General features: G+C 36.4%; 1 protein-coding gene across 1 annotated transcript in view; it reads left to right on the top strand.

The window, feature by feature from the left end:
• The window catches only part of HCN1 (hyperpolarization activated cyclic nucleotide gated potassium channel 1), a 201,070-nt gene that overhangs the window by 8,483 nt on the left and 173,444 nt on the right, over window positions 1-19,143 (top strand). Inside the window, exon 2 of the mRNA XM_050329499.1 lies at window positions 16,244-16,667. Within this exon, the coding sequence (XP_050185456.1) occupies window positions 16,244-16,667 (424 nt within the window). The remainder of the gene's footprint in view (window positions 1-16,243; window positions 16,668-19,143) is intronic.

Genomic DNA, 19,143 nt, shown 5'->3' with positions numbered 1-19,143 from the left:
GCTAGGGTTTTTTTTGGTGGTGGTTGTTGGTTGGATATTTAAATTATGTATTTTAAAGTAGCCTATATACATAAAAATTGTTATGACTGGAGGGGTTTTTTAGGTGGTATTACTCTTTTTAATACAATTCTCAGTCTGAAAGTCACTAAATCTTACACTTGCACTAAAGTTCCAGTATATAAAGAGCCCCACAGAAATAAAATATACCCTTACAATATCAAATATTCCAATTCTATACGTATCTCACTCTGGTTACTGCAGGTTTTTTTCCTCTCATATCAGACTACAGTGTGGAAATATTGTTGTTTTCTTAGCTGGTTTTGTTGTATCTTACAGTAATTTACCAAATCCTCTAAGAAGTACCTCTATTTATGGCATGACTGCAGCAATAGGCTGTGTGCTTCAGAAATGATATGACTTTATGCAAATATGTGGATTGCAGTAAATTTAGGGTAATATATCATGATGTCCTAATAATAAATGATTATTCTATCTTTTTGTAGGTAAAAGTTATGGAAAATATGCAGAACTTTTATAAAATACATAGAGTAAGATCTATCCAACTCTACCCAGGAGATGGAATAAAAGTATGACTGCAAACCCATGGGGATGCAATCAAGTTTTCACATAGTTAATGACAGGTTTTTGGTCAGGCTCTTGAATCACTTCTGTCTAACTGTTTGTTCCAGGAGGATTTGTTATTTCTGTCTGGTAGAGAAATTATTATGGCACAAGTAGTAAGTACTACTATCCCCTAAAACATCTTACTGCCTGGCAGTAGATACTTGCAAGCTTCTGTGTTCCCCAAACACATCCTGGGCTACAGGTTCCTTGGGATAGCTGCATATGGGCTTGTTTGCACTTGATTTTTCAGTGAAGATAACAGCCAGGCTTGCCTGTCACTCTGGTTCACCTTGTCTTTGGTGCCAGACAAGCCCAGTAGTAACACAAAGATTTCCTGTTCCAAGTAGGGATTAGTCTGTTAGACACAAATCTGGAATCAAAACACAGTTAGTAAAATAAATCAAGCATATACCTCAACTTCAGTTGGTAGTTGGGTACCTTTCACATGTACCCAGCTTACCAAGCACACTGAAGAGCTGTTTTTCAGAGCTGTGTGTCCAGCATTCATGGAAACTGTTATCTGTGTGATTGCCTAAGTACTGAATCCGTCTCTTTCTGTCTTTTATTTATAGCATTTATTATAGTGTAACTTTTAGGTAGTGAAATTCTACTATAGTCAATGAGCAATTGAAAGTTAGTTTGAGCATGGGGATGTAGTCCCTGGGAGAGTATTTTTTTAAAAACATTTTCTCCTTTTCCTCATTCTGTTTTTCCTTTGTCCTCCTACCTCTCTTCCTGAAGGTATAATGCATTCCTTTAAATAAATGGAAATGATGCATTAATTTTTTTTTTAAATTTGTTTTTCTGCCCTGTACTTTTCCATTCTTGCCCTGTCTGTTAGCTAGGAGATACTGAGCTAGCTGTTCAAACTAGCAGGAGAAGTTAGTCTAGGTGTTCTTTGCAGTGTCTTGGAGTTTGTAAATAAATGCCTTGTAGTAATTAAAAAAAAAAATGGCATGAATATTTTCTATTTCCTTTGACTTGAGCAGGTTAGCAGCTTTGTGTTGAGAATTGCAACATGATGTAATTGAAAGTACTGTACACCTAGTAACAAGGTACTTTGCTGAAATTGTCCCCTCAGCCTGCATATTGCTAGCATGGGAATTCTAGTTGCAGACATCTATCACATTAAAGATATAATTATAAGAAGCACACTTTAGTAATGCAAAGAGAGTATGATATCAAGAGTAAGCACTACCAGATGGTAGGCAATCTATTAGTATTTTAAAAGGGTCAAAATCAAAAATGTCTGAAATCCCATGGCTTATTAAGCTTGGATATTGCTTGTGTGGGAAAAGTGAGAGATGAGTAACCTAACCATGAGGTGCTCACATGACCAAAACAGACTTCTAATTGCATGCACTCTGTCAGTAAATATCTGAAATACTTGTTTTTGCTAACTTAAATGTGTTTTTGAAATTTGGAACAGAATATTAAATACAGTGATGCACTGCTGGGTGTTGAAAACTTGAGTAGGATTTGTACATGTTTTTATTGTTTATTTATTGAAGTAGTAAATTCATTGTGATGGCTGATCTCTCTGAAATGGAAGAAGTAGTCTAAAAACACTTTCAAGGGTTTTGGTGCTGAAAATAATTAAATCCAGGATATAATATTTTTATTATTTTGATGCGTATCATTTAGCCAAATATGAACTACATTTGACAAATTATGACTGAATCCAATTAAATCTTTGTTTTTACATTGCTATTTAAAGGTACTACCCATGAGTTTTAAATTCCTTGCTTTACTTTAAACTGTTCTCTCTTTTAATTTCCTAAAGTGAGATTTTTCCATAGTCTGCCCATATACTGTGCTCTGTTTTTCACCTGCATGCTAATTTTCTTTCGTAAAGAGATGATTCTCATTAAGACAGGTGTGAGTAATACTCCTTCAGTATTATACAACCTATCAATGGTATTCAGCAATTTCCACCACCACCCCCTACATTCTGCAGGACTGTACAAGCATTGCTCAGCGTGACTATGGTTGTTTCAGTCATTTCTAAGCTGCAGCCAACTTTTACATTCTCCACAGGCTAGATATTTCTGTGGAAAGGATGGGAGAGCTGCAGTGAACTTCCACTCCCACACTTGTTCCTCACGTCACAACAGAGTTCATACTTGCTTCAGGGAAGGAAAGTTAGCTTTATAGCCCAGGAGTGCGGGTACGACAACTCTGCATAAAATGGTGGCAGATGTTCCTGCTGGGGCTACTGACTTGTAATTCCGTGGAGTGTTGCTGAATAGCAGATCATCTTAACATTGAATGTGCACACTGATATTATGCCACTGGCAAAATGAGCAAGTGGAATATGATATTTAACTCGGTTTCATGTTTCCAGTACAAACTTTTCCATTTCTGGAATGGCTTTGAAAATCTCAGGTTTATCCAGTGATGTGCACAGAGTGTGCAAATCTATACGATGGTAGATGAAGATCCGAGATGGGAGTCAGAAGCCCATCTATCTTTAGGATTTCAGGACCTAGATACTTGTAAGCATCTGGACTTCATGCCTGAAAATCTTTCAGAATTCCAGCCATACGGAGCCCTAAATGGTAAAACAGATTTTTAAAAAATGTCACCCATGGGTGCTGTGCATTTTCAGAACTAGTCAGAGTAATTTAAATATGCCTCAGCTTCCATTTTTGTTGTATTATATGTTTTGATTTGCAGTTTAGAGATCAATATATTTTCTAAGATTGTGAGAAAAAGTTCTGTTAATAATTTTTCACCCTCAATTTCTTGCTGTTCTCCACTAATGAATTATTAACATCTCTTTGGCAGTTCTAATTATTGCACATCTTTAGTTTAAACACGTTTGATTAGTTCATAACTCACTGTCCTCCAAAGAATGAAACATAAATATTTGGCTAAATTAGATTTTGTCTTTCTGAGCAATATTGGCTTGTGGCTAAAACCCCTTATGAGATCTCCAAAGTAAAATGTTTTCATTTGCTGAAAGCCAGAAACCTATTTATTATATTTAGTCAACTACATTTTGAGTGAATATGGATGGAAGATAAAGATGGACATCTGGTGTTTTATTCACCACGGAAAGTGCAGCTCTTTTTTGTTTTGCTGTATCAAAACAGCAGTCATCTATCAGTATGGGAGTAAAGAGCTTTCTCAGTATTTTTGCAGTTGTTTATAGGTCGGGTCATGGGTCCTTGACCAGAGTTTCTTTGCGTGCTTATTTTAGAGCCACTTATCAGTGACTACAATTATAGACAACTTTACTTGCATGCAAACACTTTCCCCTGTAACCCTTAACCTGTGGGTGGCTGATGTCAAGACCAGCTCATTGGTAAGGAATATGGAATGTCTTTGTTTGAACATCCAAAGACTGGAGAAAGAATTTTTGCCTGAAAAGACTTCAAAGTCATCTGTGAAAAACAAAACACTCTACCAAAATATAAAGTAGAGAAGGAGATTATTAAAGAATTCCCTTTTATATATTTTTTGATAAATATTTATAGGTGAAGCGTATAACAAAGCCTGTGGTTAAATTTGAATAAATTTGATATCTTTATCAATCTTTTATTTTTCAGGCTGAAAACTGACATGTTATTCTGTATCTTAAAGTGACTTTCTCTCTTACAAAAATGAATAAAGACACTGTGGAGGAAAAAACTTTTATCTTTGTATATGTATTTTGTATAACACTTTAGATAATTCTGTCTCCATGAAGATGGAATAGAATTTTAAATTGATGTAAGTCTTGGTATCAAATATCTTCCACTGGCTCAATAACCATTTCATATGACTAAATTAAAACATTTAACAAATGTGTTTCAAGCAAATAATCTACTGTAATTCAATAAATACTTTGTACACATAGTTTGTAAATTTAATACGTAGTGTTTTTAGAAGTGGATTTTGAACATCTATTTAATTGTTGCATGACAAAATGTAATAACCCCTCATTTTTTAATTGCAATAAAACAATGGCAATTACCTACTGTAGTGCTGGCAAAGGTGTATGGGAAGTAGAAAAGGTGTCATTGCATGTAAAGGCAATCTCCTGCAGTGCTTGATATTGCAGGTTAACTCCTTATTTGTGGATCAAGAAACAATTTATTAATGAAGTTCATATAGACCATTTTTTTGAAATAACAATTTTTTTGTTTGTTTTTTTTAATGATAACCAAAGCCATTTAATTAAAAAAAAGCCCCTCTTTGTTTCCTTATATTGGCAAAAAAGGCCATTCAGCCATTGCATTCCATTACACTGACCGATGTTCATAAATGTCGGAGATGGATTTTACATCCTCGGAAACTTGGCTTGTGTTCCAAACCTTCACCTTTTGTTGAGCTGCTTGCAACAGCAGAATAGAGGCTTTCCTCAGGCCAGCTTGCATGGAACTTTCTGGAGCATTAGAGGGTAAGCAGCATGAAAAGAACATGGGAGGAACATAGGTAGAACCAGCAAGATCACAGTTACCTAGGCCAGTAACTAGAACATCTCTGAGCATAATGTATGCTCTTTCTTGTTTACTTTGCTTGCTTTTTTGGGTTTTCCTTTTTGTTTTAAACAAGTGAATATCAGGTCTATCTGATCACTGCTCTGTCTTGCTGAATAATTAGCTGATTTGTTTTGGAAAAGCAGGCAGAGCACTATGCTGTCAAAAGGATGGTAACACTGGAATGTGCAGTATGCAAATTGGGAAGTTTTAAAGAAATGTTCAAATTAACATTGCAGCCATTTAAATACTGTGGAAGGCAAATGGCTAGCAGAGATTTATGAATACAGGCTGAGTAATTAGAAAAATGGGGTACATCCCCCTGTAAAAGACGTTCATAATAAATACACATGGGGAAAGATATAAGCAAGCTTGTTGAAGATCACTTCTTTCATTTCTTATGTATTGTGCACATTTTATTTTCAATTAATTGATGTTTTAGATAAATGAATATGATTAATTCAATTAATGAAATTTATAAAATACAAATCCATAATCATACTAAAGCCATATTCAGTATGTGGTTTTGAGTGTGTTCCTGAATGTCTTCTGCCTCCATTTGCTCAGGAATCAAAGCTGTTCAGCATGGATGTTCAAAGTGTACACTAATTTTTGTCCTCTGCTGGAGAAGATTTGGATCTGTATGTTTATGTTGCATAGCACTTCTGGTATGGACACTTCCAATAGCAGTGTCACCTCTCAAAGTTGTTTTGCTTTGATGGAGCAAAGAACTGACAACACCTCTCCAGTACAGTGATTGCCTTACTTAGGAGGAAGGTTTTAGTTCCTGCTGTAGTTTAAATTTGTTTAGGAGAGAGAATATGTCAGCAGCATACCCTCTTCAAGAGGCACAGTATGGCTTGGTGGTAGTGAATTCCCTGAGGTGTGGGAGATCCTGGGCTCAGCTACCCACAAACAGATGAGAAAAGTCCAGTGGGTGTTCATAGGCATTGATGAGAACTCTAGGTATTAAGCTGTTTTGTAAAAAGTGAATGCATGTGACATGACCCTAATTACTTACCATGTTTCTCTGTTGTGAATTTGATCTTTCTTTTTCCTTTGCTTTTCTAAAAAGTGTCTGAAATGTATTTGAATCCTTTTTAAGCAAATGTAAGTACAAATAAATAAAATTATCTTCTTGATTTAATGTGAACACTGATTTGTCAGTTTCAGATGTTATTTTCCCAACAGCTTATTGATATATTTTTTAAATATATAAATTAGGTTTACTACCATTTGAAGCAAATTGTTTACTGCAATGTGATATTCATGGAATGTAATAAAACAACTTACTGATTCTTAAAAGGGTACTTTCACTGATTTTAAAGGGTTGAAATCTCAGTACTTATTTTTATATTCAAGGAAACATAGGCTTTGTAGACAAAGGTCAGCCATAAATAAGGGAAAACTAACACTGATATATTTATGCTACTACTTGGTCATAATCTTCTACATCTACATGTAGATACATGGGATGAGTGTAAATATTAAGTCGTGCATATTTGTTTTCACTTATGATGTAGGAATACATCAACGTGTTTCATATCTATAGTTTTTTACATTTTTTCATATCTCTGATTTTTCCCTTTGTGAATTTGAAGACTATTTTTTTTTTCAGTTTAAACATAGTGCCCATTCTTGCCTTCAATGCCTTTTTTCAAGAAATGGTACCCAAACTTCTAGTTTGAAGCTGCTTATCTGAATGCCCTGTATCTTTGTACAGTTACACACACAAAACCAATTTTACCTCTGATTTTCAGAATAAAATTGTTAGTAGTAGTATGTATGTCAATCCAAGTTGATGGTCCTAGCCTCGTTTTGGTTTTGTTTGGGGTTTGGTTTTTTTTTTTTGGCAGAGGTAATAATCCCCAAAAAAGTACTTGTCCTACCTCATTTGGTGGTCACAGCCAGTCTCCTCACCAAACCCCGTGTCTGAGGTCTATCAATAGCTATGAATGATGTCTTCCCCATCATCTCTTTCTCTGAAAAGTAGGTAAAATAGAATTTTTCCCATCAGCAGAAATTTTAAAGACTGTACTGATGATTGAGAGACTGAATTGTTTAAAAAAATCTATTAAAGGAGAATATTAGGTGATACTGCCTGGCTTTCTAATTTTTGAGAGGGAATATGGGATAAGTTACTTTCATTTTCACAAGATTCTTTGTTGAGAAGAATTACAGAAGGCTTCTTCCAATTTAAGCTTCTGAATTTTTAGTATGGAGGCATCCTAAATGTCATGTTTCTAAATGGCACTCTTAAAATTACTGTCACTACAAAATTCTTAATTAATGCAAGTGTTTCAACATGAGATCCAAGATTATTTTGCAGCTGAAATATTTTTAGATCTGTCTCTTTCTAACTTTTTTCTTCCGTACCTTTAAAGTGGTCATTTCTAATTTGAGAATGTGAATGCCTATTTTACAGTGATTCACTACAGAAATTTGCTGATATTTAGATAATCGGTATGTGGCACTTTGTAGTTGATTTAAGGGTTGGTAACATGAAACTGAAACAAATCAGTTACAGTCCCTATACAAAGTGTTGCCTGATTCTGAGAGGCAGTGGTTTCTGTGGTGGTTTGAATGAGGGGGCAAAGTGGAGGAAGCTATACTACCAAAGACAAAATAAACACTTACAATAAGAAAACATTTGTGAACGCTGACTCTCCATCAGAATTTTTTCATATCTGGTAGCTATCTGGACTGGGGCACTATCCTGCTTTTTCAGTGAGTAATGGGGCTGAAGAATCACAGAATCGTAGAATGGGTTGCGCTGGAAGGGACCTTAAAGATCATCTAGTTCCTTGCCATGGGCAGGGATGCCACCCTCTATATCAGGCTGCTCAGAAAGAAGTAGTTATGTAAAGATGAGGAAGTGCAAAAGTATTATCAGAGCTCCACTGGCAGTGGTGCTCTGTTCTTGCCCAAGGTTAAATTGAAGTCAGGCTTTAATTCTTTCTACTGTAGTTTAATAAGTTTCTCTGGAGGAAGAGCAACTGCAAATATCAGAGGTATTCAAGCAGTTGTGGTAAGGGGATTATAGGCTAAAAATGAAGAGTGTCATTGTTAAGTAACATTTCCATATTATATAAATTTCACTTTGTCCTCTCCTTCTTTCCCTGTTATATGCAGTGAGTGCACCTTTACTCCTGTACTTTTATTGCTCAGAAATCTGAGGCTGAATTTGTTAATGCATGTAAAATACTATAAAAACTTCAGATATGGAAGCTGCTGCATACATACCAAGAATCAAATATATTTTAAAGTAATGTCAACTGGTTAAATGTTAGTTGAATTTACTCATACATATATATATATTAGTGCAAGTTAATCAGTTAGTTTTGAAGTCCCCTTCCATGGACAGTAGTGTGATGTGCTTTTCTAATATTTGAAACACTCAAGCTTTAAACCTAACCAAACTTTGTAACCAAAGCCTTTTGAAAGTAGTAAATTACTATTCTTTGACTTCCCTGGGTTCTGATCAGGTCCCTTGAGAGATGCATTTATCTAATCATCTGCCTTATGTAATCATCTGCATAAAATCACAATGGAGCAACAAATTGCAAATCACCACTGCTAAGTGTGTTTATAACTACACAGAAAAAACACATTAAATCTTTTTGAAATTGTACAAGTTTGTAATTTTAGATACGTTCTATGGTTATATAAAAAAGATGACTCAGTATTCCTGAATTTTATTAATACCTCTTTTTAAGGTAGGAAATTGCATCAATATTTTTAAAATAATAGCAAGGGACATACATTGGATCAATTAATTATATATGGCTAACCTTGAAGTAACAGATTTCAGTATTATTCTGAAGTCAAATAAATATTTTGAGTGGTCTGAGAACTTTATTATTAGGTTATTTACTAATTATTTCCTAATCCCAGGTCCAGCACAGCTCCTAATTCAACAAGGGAGACATAGTTTTCGTAACATCAGCCTCTCCCTCATTCCAGACTGACCAGACTCAGGCAGGTGGAGAAAACCTTTCTGCTGCTTCAGCAGGTTTCACAGCTAAGTCAATGAGTGTTCATTAAGCTTGATGTGTTTTAAATTAAAAAAGAATAGCAAACACTGATGAAATTTTCACCTGAGAAAGTGTCACAGGCTTAATAATATTTCTACCCTTCAACCTCATCACTTGACATGTAGGATATACTGTCAGAATTCTACTGTAGAGAGTGCTTTGCAATCAAAAGACGAGAGTCATGAAAGAGATTGTTTCAGCCTTGGAAAATTTCCTTTCTTGTGTTTTGTGAGCCTAAGTTTAAAGCTGTCAGAGTGGAAATAGAGGAACATAAAACATATAACTCAACAATTTCAGGGGAAGAGTTTGCTCTTTAAAACCAAAACAAAATACCAAACTCAAAATTTTGTCTTCTTAAAGCTTTGTGAAATGTGGTACATTCAGATGAGGAAAATTTTATCCATACAGAAGGATGACACAACTGCAGAAGTAACTTAGTTTGCTAGTGCAAAACAGGCCAGCATGAAAAAGTGACACTCCACTATTCATTTTAATGCATTTGTATTACTACCACAGAGATAGAGTACAATAAATTTCAAGTTTGGAAATTTTAGAATAAAAAAACTGCTACTGAGCCAAAATCACTGAAACAATCCACAGTGGATTTTCAACAATTAAACAATTTTCTCCATGGAAGATGTTGAATGCCATAGTTCTTGCTAAAATACAAGGAATTTAACATTTAATTTACATGCCCATTTCCCAGAAGAAGCTTGTTTTCCTCTAGGTATGTGTGTTAATAAATGAGAAACAGATGGGCAACCTGACCTCAGTGCCTGGCAAGGTTATGGAGCAGATCATCCTGAGTGCAATCACACAGCACCTATGGGATGGACAAGGGATCAGAGCCAGCCAGCACGGGTTTAGGAGGGGCAGGTCCTGTCTGACCAACCTCATCTCCTTTTATGATCAGGTGACCCACCTGGTGGATGAGGGGAAGGCTGTGGATGTGTCTGTCTGGGCTTCAGCAAAGCCTTTGACACCATCTCCCATAGCATTCTCCTGGAAAAGCTGCAGCCCATGGCTAGGACAGGGGCACTCTGTGCTGGGTCAGGAACTGGCTGGAGGGCCGGGCCCTGAGAGTGCTGGTGAACGGGGCTGCATCCAGTTGGCGACCAGTCACCAGTGGTGTCCCCCAGTCCTGTTTAATATCTTTATTGATGATGTGGATGAGGGGATTGAGTGTACCATTAGCAAATTTGCAGGTTGTGGGAGCGTGTTGATCAGCTGAAAGGCAGGAGGGCTCTTCAGAGGGATGTGGACAAGCTGGAGAGTTGGGCTGATTCCAATGGGATGAGGTTCAACAAAGCCAAGTGCCGGGTCCTGCACTTTGGCCACAACAACCCCTGCAGCGCTACAGGCTGGGCACAGAGTGGCTGGAGAGCAGCCAGGCAGAAAGGGACCTGGGAGTCTGGATTGACAGGAAGCTGAACATGAGCCAGCAGTGTGCCCAGGTGGCCAAGAAGGCCAATGGCATCCTGGCCTGCATCAAGAACAGTGTGGCCAGCAGGAGCAGGGAAGTGATCCTTCTCCTGTACTCTGCGTTGGTGAGGCCGCACCTTGAGTATTGTGTTCAGCTCTGGGCCCCTCAGTTCAGGAAGGACATTGAGGGGCTGGAGCAGGTCCAGAGAAGAGCAACCAGGCTGGTGAAGGGACTCAAATACAAGTCCTATGAGGAGAGGCTGAGGGAGCTGGGGTTGTTTAGCCTGGAGAAGAGAAGGCTCAGGGGAGACCTCATCACTCTCTACAACTCCCTGAGAGGAGGTTGTAGCCAGGTGGGGGTTGGTCTCTTCTCCCAGACAGTCAGCAGTAGGAGAAGAGGGCATGGTCTTAAGCTCTACCAGGGGAGATTTAAGTTGGATATTTGGAATAAATTTTTTACAGAGAGAGTTTGGATGGGCCAACTGGAATGGGAGTTGCCCAGGGAAGTGGTGGATTCACCATCCCTGGAGGTTTTTAAGATGAGACTGAATGTGGCACTGAGTGTCATGGTCTAGTAACCACGGCAGTATTGGATCAAGGATTGGACTTGATGTTCTTGGAGGTCCTTTCCAACCGGGTTGATTCTGTGAATCTATTCTATTCTATGAACGAAAATGGATAGCTGGTCAGAAGGGGATATCGTCATTTTAAAGTTGTAAAAAAAAAAGATGATTTTTCAGAAAGTTTTCAAGCATGGATACCTGTGCAATCATTAAAAGAATTGTGTAATCTGAAAAAAACAATCCCTTATTCATTTTCCTGACCTTTCCAACACATCCTAGTAATAATCTACATGTTGCAGATGTTTCCAGACACGTTTCTCTTTCCTTTTTCTTACTAGAAGAAGAATATAGTTGCACTACCCAAGAAAGATGGTATACCCTGTGAGAATCAAATTCTGACATAATAATACCGAGTTTGGTGTTTGTTACAGCACAGTATAATAAAATTTTAAATAAAATTATATCTACTGAGATTATTTTGTTCTATATAGGACACTGATTTCTCTGTTAGGTGAACCAATGATCCATGAAATCAAAAGAAATAAAGCTGTGTTTGAGGGTGAGACAAAAAAAAAAAAAAAGTCAGTGCTCATTTTACTGAGCATCTGCTAGTCAATCAAAATATTTAGCTAAAGAGGAAGCAAGTTTTCTATGGAAAGCTTGTAAAATTTGTTTTACAGTTCTTCGTTCTCTGAATGTGCAGAGTGAATGTGAGATCAGACAACCTAATCTCTGATGCATCAGGGTTGGCTTCAAAGATATTTTACAAGCAATCTGAATTAATATCTTTTTGAAAGACTTTCCAGTTTACAATGTAGCTGTTGAGTATTTTGACTGAATTTAATGAAGTTTTAGTAATATGATTTGGTCCGTTTTAATAAAAAATTAGACTTTTACAATCTTTCTTGAAACTCAGAAAACTTAAACTAAAGCAAAGTCCTGAGTATCCTGTAGCCTGAAGTCATGGCACTCCATGCCTTAGAGTTACCGTTCACTCTGCTGTGCGGTTTGTGAGACTCCTGACAACTTCTGCTGATTCAGTCTGTGTGTACCATAAAGATAATCATATCTCAAACAACATATCTCAAACTGATTCACAGAAATTGAGTCTTTGCTGTTGGTGGGCAGCAATGGGAAATAATGAAGCAAGCAAATCTGAATTTGTTTGTATGGGAAATTATGCACTGAATTTACTTTGAGATGAAATTTCCTTCCTTAAGTTTCAGTTTTCTCTGGGTTGGACATATAAAGTGGAAAATAAAATGCCTGTTAGAATTCATAGTGCCTTACATTAGTAAGCTTAATTCAAACAGTGATTAATTATTACTAAATAATTCTTTGTTGTTACTTGGATAGGCATTCATTTTGAATAGATTGTTCATCCTATCCATGACAGCCTGTGTCAGTGAATAAAGAACCAATGCTTCAACACCGTGTTAGAGAGCTGAATAAACACTGTTATTACTGTATATTTAAAAAATAATAGTAAATAAATGATGAGTGAAAAGATCAGTGAAAGATGGCTATGAATCCAACTAGTGTCATTTGAGACTAATAAAGTAATAACTAGTGTGATTTTTTAATATTTCTGTATAAAATAATTTTCTAAAAATTTGAAAAAATATGCTTTAAAATTGGTTTTTATACTTTAATACTTGAACACTTTTTTTCATCTGGAGGTATTATACCTCTGAGCCATTTTGGAGCATTTAAAAAATTTCAGGAATAGTTTGGTGGAGTGCAACGCTGACCTCTGCACCTTCCTTTTATGTCATCTAGTTGTAGGTCCACTGAGGTAGCTTCAGCTGAGCCATGGTCAGTATTTCCTTCTTATTTTGAGCTTTGAAAGATCTTGTTACCCACAGACTCTCATTTTTTTAATCCTCAATCTTGAAAATTTTTTTGTAATAGGAGCTACCTCTTCCTTGCTCTTCATCAACATTTTCCAATACCTTATATAAATCTGGAACTTTGAGACCATAACCCTTCTTCTTAGGGGGAGGTAGCAAAAAAAAAAAAATCTAAAAGTAGTTTGAAACAAAGGGCTATCTCTGTGTCTCAATAGCAGCTCCTTGTACCATCCTGAGAAGCTTAACAGCTTGCTTTCTGTTATGTGAATAATAGAATGTTCTGAACTGCAGGCAAGGAACGCATTGTATTACTTTCTCTGCACAGGTCAAAGAAGGGCAATACAGGGATTTACATCTAGCTTTCTCACCTGAAAAAGAAATACAACATGGCCAACATAATGCCATTTGGAAACATTTTCCTAAAAGAAAATGTCTGATACATTTTTAAATGAAAAATAATATGGATTTTTCCTACTAACTAATCAGCTTATACCATATTGTGGTCTAAAATCAAAATATGGAAGGGGTACAATCTCATAGTCCTTACCATTCAGTATTATTTTAGCCCTAATGCTACCACTTCTACCGACATTCAACATCAGGAACTCCTGTGTGTTTTGCATAATCACAGTACAAGATGATCCTTTAAACCGTGGATTACTGTAGGTTAAAAACACCTGGTTCTGCATTATCTCTTTCGCTGGCTGGGTGGCTGGTGGTTGTGCAGCTTTGGTTGGCCTTTGTTGTGTAACTGCTTCCAGTGATGATGAAAGGTAGAGGTCAGTCTGAAATTAGCAATGCTTTGCCTAGGATTCAGCCACAGATACAAGGACACCTCTTGTGATTATTCCCTATTTGTTTTCCACCCATTTTCAAGATCCCTTGAATATGTTTATGCTCCAAGAACACTTCTGTGAAATAGTTTGTTTGATAGCATTGTAAAAGTATTTGTGGTAACTCTACTTGTCAATCATAATAGCAGTGATATAAGAATTTAGTGGTTCCTTGTGTGTGGTAATTCCAGATTATTGAAAAGGAATATAGCACAGTGGGAAGGTTATTACATGAAATAAAAAAGGATAAAAGAAATTTGGAAATTTTTACCAGAGATGGTGAATACCATCATATGCTAAACAAAAACACATACAACCTCAATAAACCTGAACATTTTTAGCACTTAGTATTCATATTTATTGCAAGACTGAGAATGTATAAGACACAAATCACATTGTGATACACAGGGAATTATTTTTAAAGTCTATTTCATGCAGTTTCTGAGTACCAGTTAGAGGTACTTAGCCAAGTACTCTCTTCTCTCAAATGCTCGTTAAGCGTAATCTCTCTGGGTTTCTCTTGGAATGAACAGTTTTAAAACTGGGAAATCTCATGCCATTCTCAATCCTGTGTTACTTTTCCTTTAGCATGTTTTACAGCTACATTTAATTATTGCTATTCTCAGATCAACAATTTGTAAACTCAGAAGCATTTGCACAGTTAAACATGGAAAAAAGGAAATTTATAAACCTGGATCTTTGGGATTATTTGACCTGGAGAAGGGAAGGCTTCAACATGACCTAATCGTGGCCTTCTAGTACTTGAATAGAGCATATAAGAAAGACTGAGAGAGACTTTTTAAGCAAACGAATAGGGATAGGAGGAAGAGGAATGGAATCAAACTAGAAGACAGTAGGTTTAGATGAGGTATTAGGAGGAAGTTCTTTGCTGTGAGGGTGGTGAGGCACTGGAACAAAGAGGCTGCCCCATCCCTAGAAGTGTTCAAGGCAGGCCAGATAGAGTTCTGAGCAACCTGGTCTAGTGGAAGGTTTCCCTGTACATGGCTGGGGGAGAGGAATGTGGTGTTCTTTAAGGTCCCTTCCAATCCAACCATTCTATGGTTCTATGATCATTTGGCGAATGCAAGAAACAATCTCTAAAATCTAATGTAATCCATATAGTCTGTGCAAGTCTGTGAAAAACTAAGCTCGTGATTCTGAAATGTTTGGTGGCCAACTAAACTATCATTATTGTTGATTGCCATGAACCTTTACCAAGACGAACCTTGGTGCATGTCAGGAGGCTGGTGTTAGTATGATGGAAGTGGCCTGGAAGTCAGTGTTGAAGTGATGTGCTGGTAGTGTGTCCATCACATGTCCATTGCACCAGGTGCTGTTGCAATGGAGGGACAGAGCAGAGAGATAGTCGTGGAGCCATTGCTGCCTCCATTCCTCTAGAAGGACTAATGAGTCCTTAGGCAACTGTTGTTGGTTGGTTTCTGTACCTCTTCAGATCAATTTTAATTGACCAGATCATGTTCTCAGGCAGCACAAGAGTTTACGCATTGGGTTTAGGCTTTTTCAAGTCCAGTTTCAGTTATTTTGTTGAAAAACTTTCTTTGACAATTCAACATTTGGGATTTATCATAATTTGCTTACAATCAGGTATATACTACCATCCCCTGGAAATCCTCCATCAAGATATATTATCTGTGGAAGAGGTGGATTTACTCACTGTTCCTATAATAAATACTAAAGTTATGAGTCTGGCTCTCTACCTGTCGAGTGTGATTAGCAGCATTCTAACAGTGTTAAAGGGGAGGCTTTAGACACTTCTCAAGTAAAATGAAGTACCCATTCTATGCTATGCAAATTGCAATTGTTCTTGCTAAAACTTCTAAGCTAACTCTGAGAGAAGGTAGACTATGAGATACATGGAAGTTCAATTAAGGCTGAAAAAGTGGATGAAGGTTTTGATGTTATCTAATTACTGTTTCTATTTTTTTCTCTTCCTGTAATTTTATTCCAGCACTGTAATGGTATGAGTACATTTGCAAAGAGATACCAACATTTAATATATTATCTATTAGATATTTGGCTTTGTATTTGGACGGAAGTCTTAAAAAAACTGTTCCATTGCTAAAGCACTTCTGATTGGCCGAAGACACCAGTTTTGTCTATATAATATAACATCACAGGAGGTTTTGACATGAGTATGCATAAGTCTGCTGAGTGTCACACATGCACACCTCTCAGTGGGTAATATGCCATGGAATCATAAGCCATAGTGCTCTCTTATTTTAGATACATATTCTTGAGAAGAAAGGCACCTAATGAAATGTATTACTTTGCCTTTAATGACTGTCTACTGATATATTGAACAGGTTAAAACAATGAGAACTGTCTTAGCATTAACAAAATATGGAGGTGAAGTTGATGGCATGATAGAGACCATTTTTATAGGTGTGTTTTACCATGTTACATCAACTATTCTGTTTCTTCCCTTTTTTTTAGGTTTTACTGGGACTTAATCATGCTCATAATGATGGTTGGAAACCTTGTCATTATACCTGTTGGAATCACATTCTTCACGGAACAAACAACAACACCATGGATTATTTTCAATGTCGCATCAGACACTGTTTTTCTATTGGACTTGATCATGAATTTTAGAACTGGGACTGTAAATGAAGACAGCTCTGAAATCATATTGGACCCTAAAATCATTAAGATGAATTACTTAAAAAGCTGGTTTGTGGTTGACTTCATCTCATCAATACCAGTGGATTATATCTTTCTCATTGTAGAAAAAGGAATGGATTCAGAGGTTTACAAGACAGCAAGAGCACTTCGTATTGTGAGATTTACAAAAATCCTCAGCCTGTTACGTTTATTGCGCCTTTCAAGACTGATTAGATACATACACCAGTGGGAAGAGGTAAGATTTATATTGTTATAACATCATTCACTAAGATCTTATTTCTACAGAATACTGGTCAGATCTCTCTGAAGAGATACGCAAGAACAAGAATGTAATAGAGGTTTTACGCCCCAGTTGGTGTAATTACAAACAGGTGCAAGTGGAAAGGCCTTTTTGGAAAAAAAACAACACAGAGTAACCATCATCTCCCTGCTAATGACAGAGACCAAAATATGTTTGGGACCATCAACACAATTAGGATGGATGAACTCCTAGTGAGAATACTAAGAATTTCAACAAACACCTAAATCTGCATTGGATTTTGGTGACTAGCACTTAAACTTACTAAGTTAATACTCTTGTAGTCAAGAGAACTTAAAGTACATGTTCATATTTTTCTGTTATAGGAGAAATTTAAATAATATGCTATTAAGTAGATTTCCTAGAATTCTCCTTGTTTGAAGGCTGTATATAGTCTGAATATATCAACTACTGGCCTTCTTTATGAAAAATGGGTAGTCCAAATTTTGAGTCATTGCCTTCTGAACTGCCAACTCCACTGTTTCCAGACATGATGTTATGCTGCCTGCCAATTTGGCGTGCTGCATTTTCCAGGAAATTATGGCATTCCCTAATTTGGTATACTCATAGCTAGGAAGTGTCTAATGCTTTGGCACATACCACCATGATTCAGTCATTTTGTTACTTGCCTGTCCTCATTTCTGTAATTCTAAATATCATAATGTTTTAAACAGAAGTGTTAAAACCATAGGAAAAAATACTGCTGTTTTCTAAACCTTTCTTGAAGTAAGCATAATGAGAATTATTTTGTAGAGCATTATCATTTAAGTGCTATTAAAATTGATTTACATAAATTGATTTGATGAAGATTTATGTAATTAAATTAATACTGAGGGAAGATTTGATACCATTTCTGGTGCTTTTTCTGCTGCTATCCTCCAGTATTGTATGCACTTTCTGGCTTAACAGACACCTAAATGCAGCTCCATTTCACAAATAAAGTCAGATTGTTTTAAAGGGACATGACACTAGATCATCCTAAGTACCAAAAGTCTATATAAATAAATTTATAGTTGTTTCTCAAAATAACCCCTGAAACAGGTCATTATTTTCTGTTTTGTAAATTCTACTTCTTTTTGTCTCTCTGTAAAGCAGTGTAATAGTTTTTTTTGCACAGAAATAGAGCACTATAGTTTTGTGCTCGGTTTAACTAAGGCGAATGATTAAGCATATTTTGCAGTTCTACCATAAAGCTGTGCTTTTGTCTCCTCTGTGCTTTACAAAGAGACAACCTTCTGAAATGCGTTCAATGACATTATTTTCTGGCAGCTCAAATTATGAGCTTGCCACTATAAATGCCTACTAGGCAGAGAAATGAATTCCTTTTTTTCCTCCTTTCTGCATATTGTCAAAGAGAAATCAGGTATTCTAAATAAAAATAGTTAAATAAATAAATATTAATTTATTTAATTAAATAAATAAATAAAATCAATAAAAAATAAAAATTGGCCAGTAAGTGGGACTAGAAGTGACCAGTGGATGTAGTCCAACCCAGCAATAGTTGGTGTTTGGTCCGTTGAATCTTCAGCTAATGGCTGCTTGATTGCAACTTCACCTTTGATTCCACTAATAAAATTTGTGAAATATGTCCTCAGGAAGGTTGTTTTGTTTGGTTGGGGTTTTTTTGAGCTTGCAGTAGAGCAACGAGAAGCTTGTTGGGTGCTTTTCAAAAGATTCTCACATGCAGGAACAGATATAAATACATAGTCTGAATCAGGCACCGATAAATGAAATCTGTGCAAACAAAAAGGGCGCTTTTTTCCTGTTTTTATTTTTGTTTAGCATTTTACAGAGATCAGAAATGAAGGAGATCATGGATTGTCATATATGGCTTTGGAGAAAATGTGTGTCATAATAATATTTTCAAACAAACAAACAAACTGGGTAAGGGTGACCTTTGCAGAACTGGGAAATAATGGCTGGATGATCCCATAGGGGTAGTCAGTGAGACTTTGCTGCTGATGTTCATGTTCTCCATATGTGTGTGTCTGGACATGGACAAAAAAGAGCAACTGTTAACTAATTTTTATGACACAGAACTGGAGCCTGTTTGGGTGTGGTTAAAAGGATTTAATACTTTTTGCTTAGGGGCTGACATTGGTTTTGAATGTGGTACAGATCAATCAGAAATATATGTATTTGGATCCAGAATAGTGAACATTATTTCAAAAATATTGAGAGGACAGTCAGCAAACTCATTCTTTGTAACATGCCAAGAGGATACTTCATAGAAAACTGATGAACAAATCAAGTTGTATGATAAGGCAACTATCCCTTTGAGGTATTTCTACATCCTCCAAGAGAAAAAGGAGGTTGACTTCATTTGAGCTTTTCCTTTTAGGTATCACTAAGACTTCAGCTTCAAGGTCAATATCCTGAATTTTAGGATGAGTAGTTAAAAATTTAAAGGTTT

Source organism: Myiozetetes cayanensis, unplaced genomic scaffold, assembly GCF_022539395.1.
Source record: "Myiozetetes cayanensis isolate MyiCay16 unplaced genomic scaffold, myiCay2020 scf4, whole genome shotgun sequence".
Classification (NCBI taxonomy): domain Eukaryota; kingdom Metazoa; phylum Chordata; class Aves; order Passeriformes; family Tyrannidae; genus Myiozetetes; species Myiozetetes cayanensis.
Note: the sequence above shows the minus strand (reverse complement) of the source record. Positions and strands in the feature narration are given on the sequence as shown.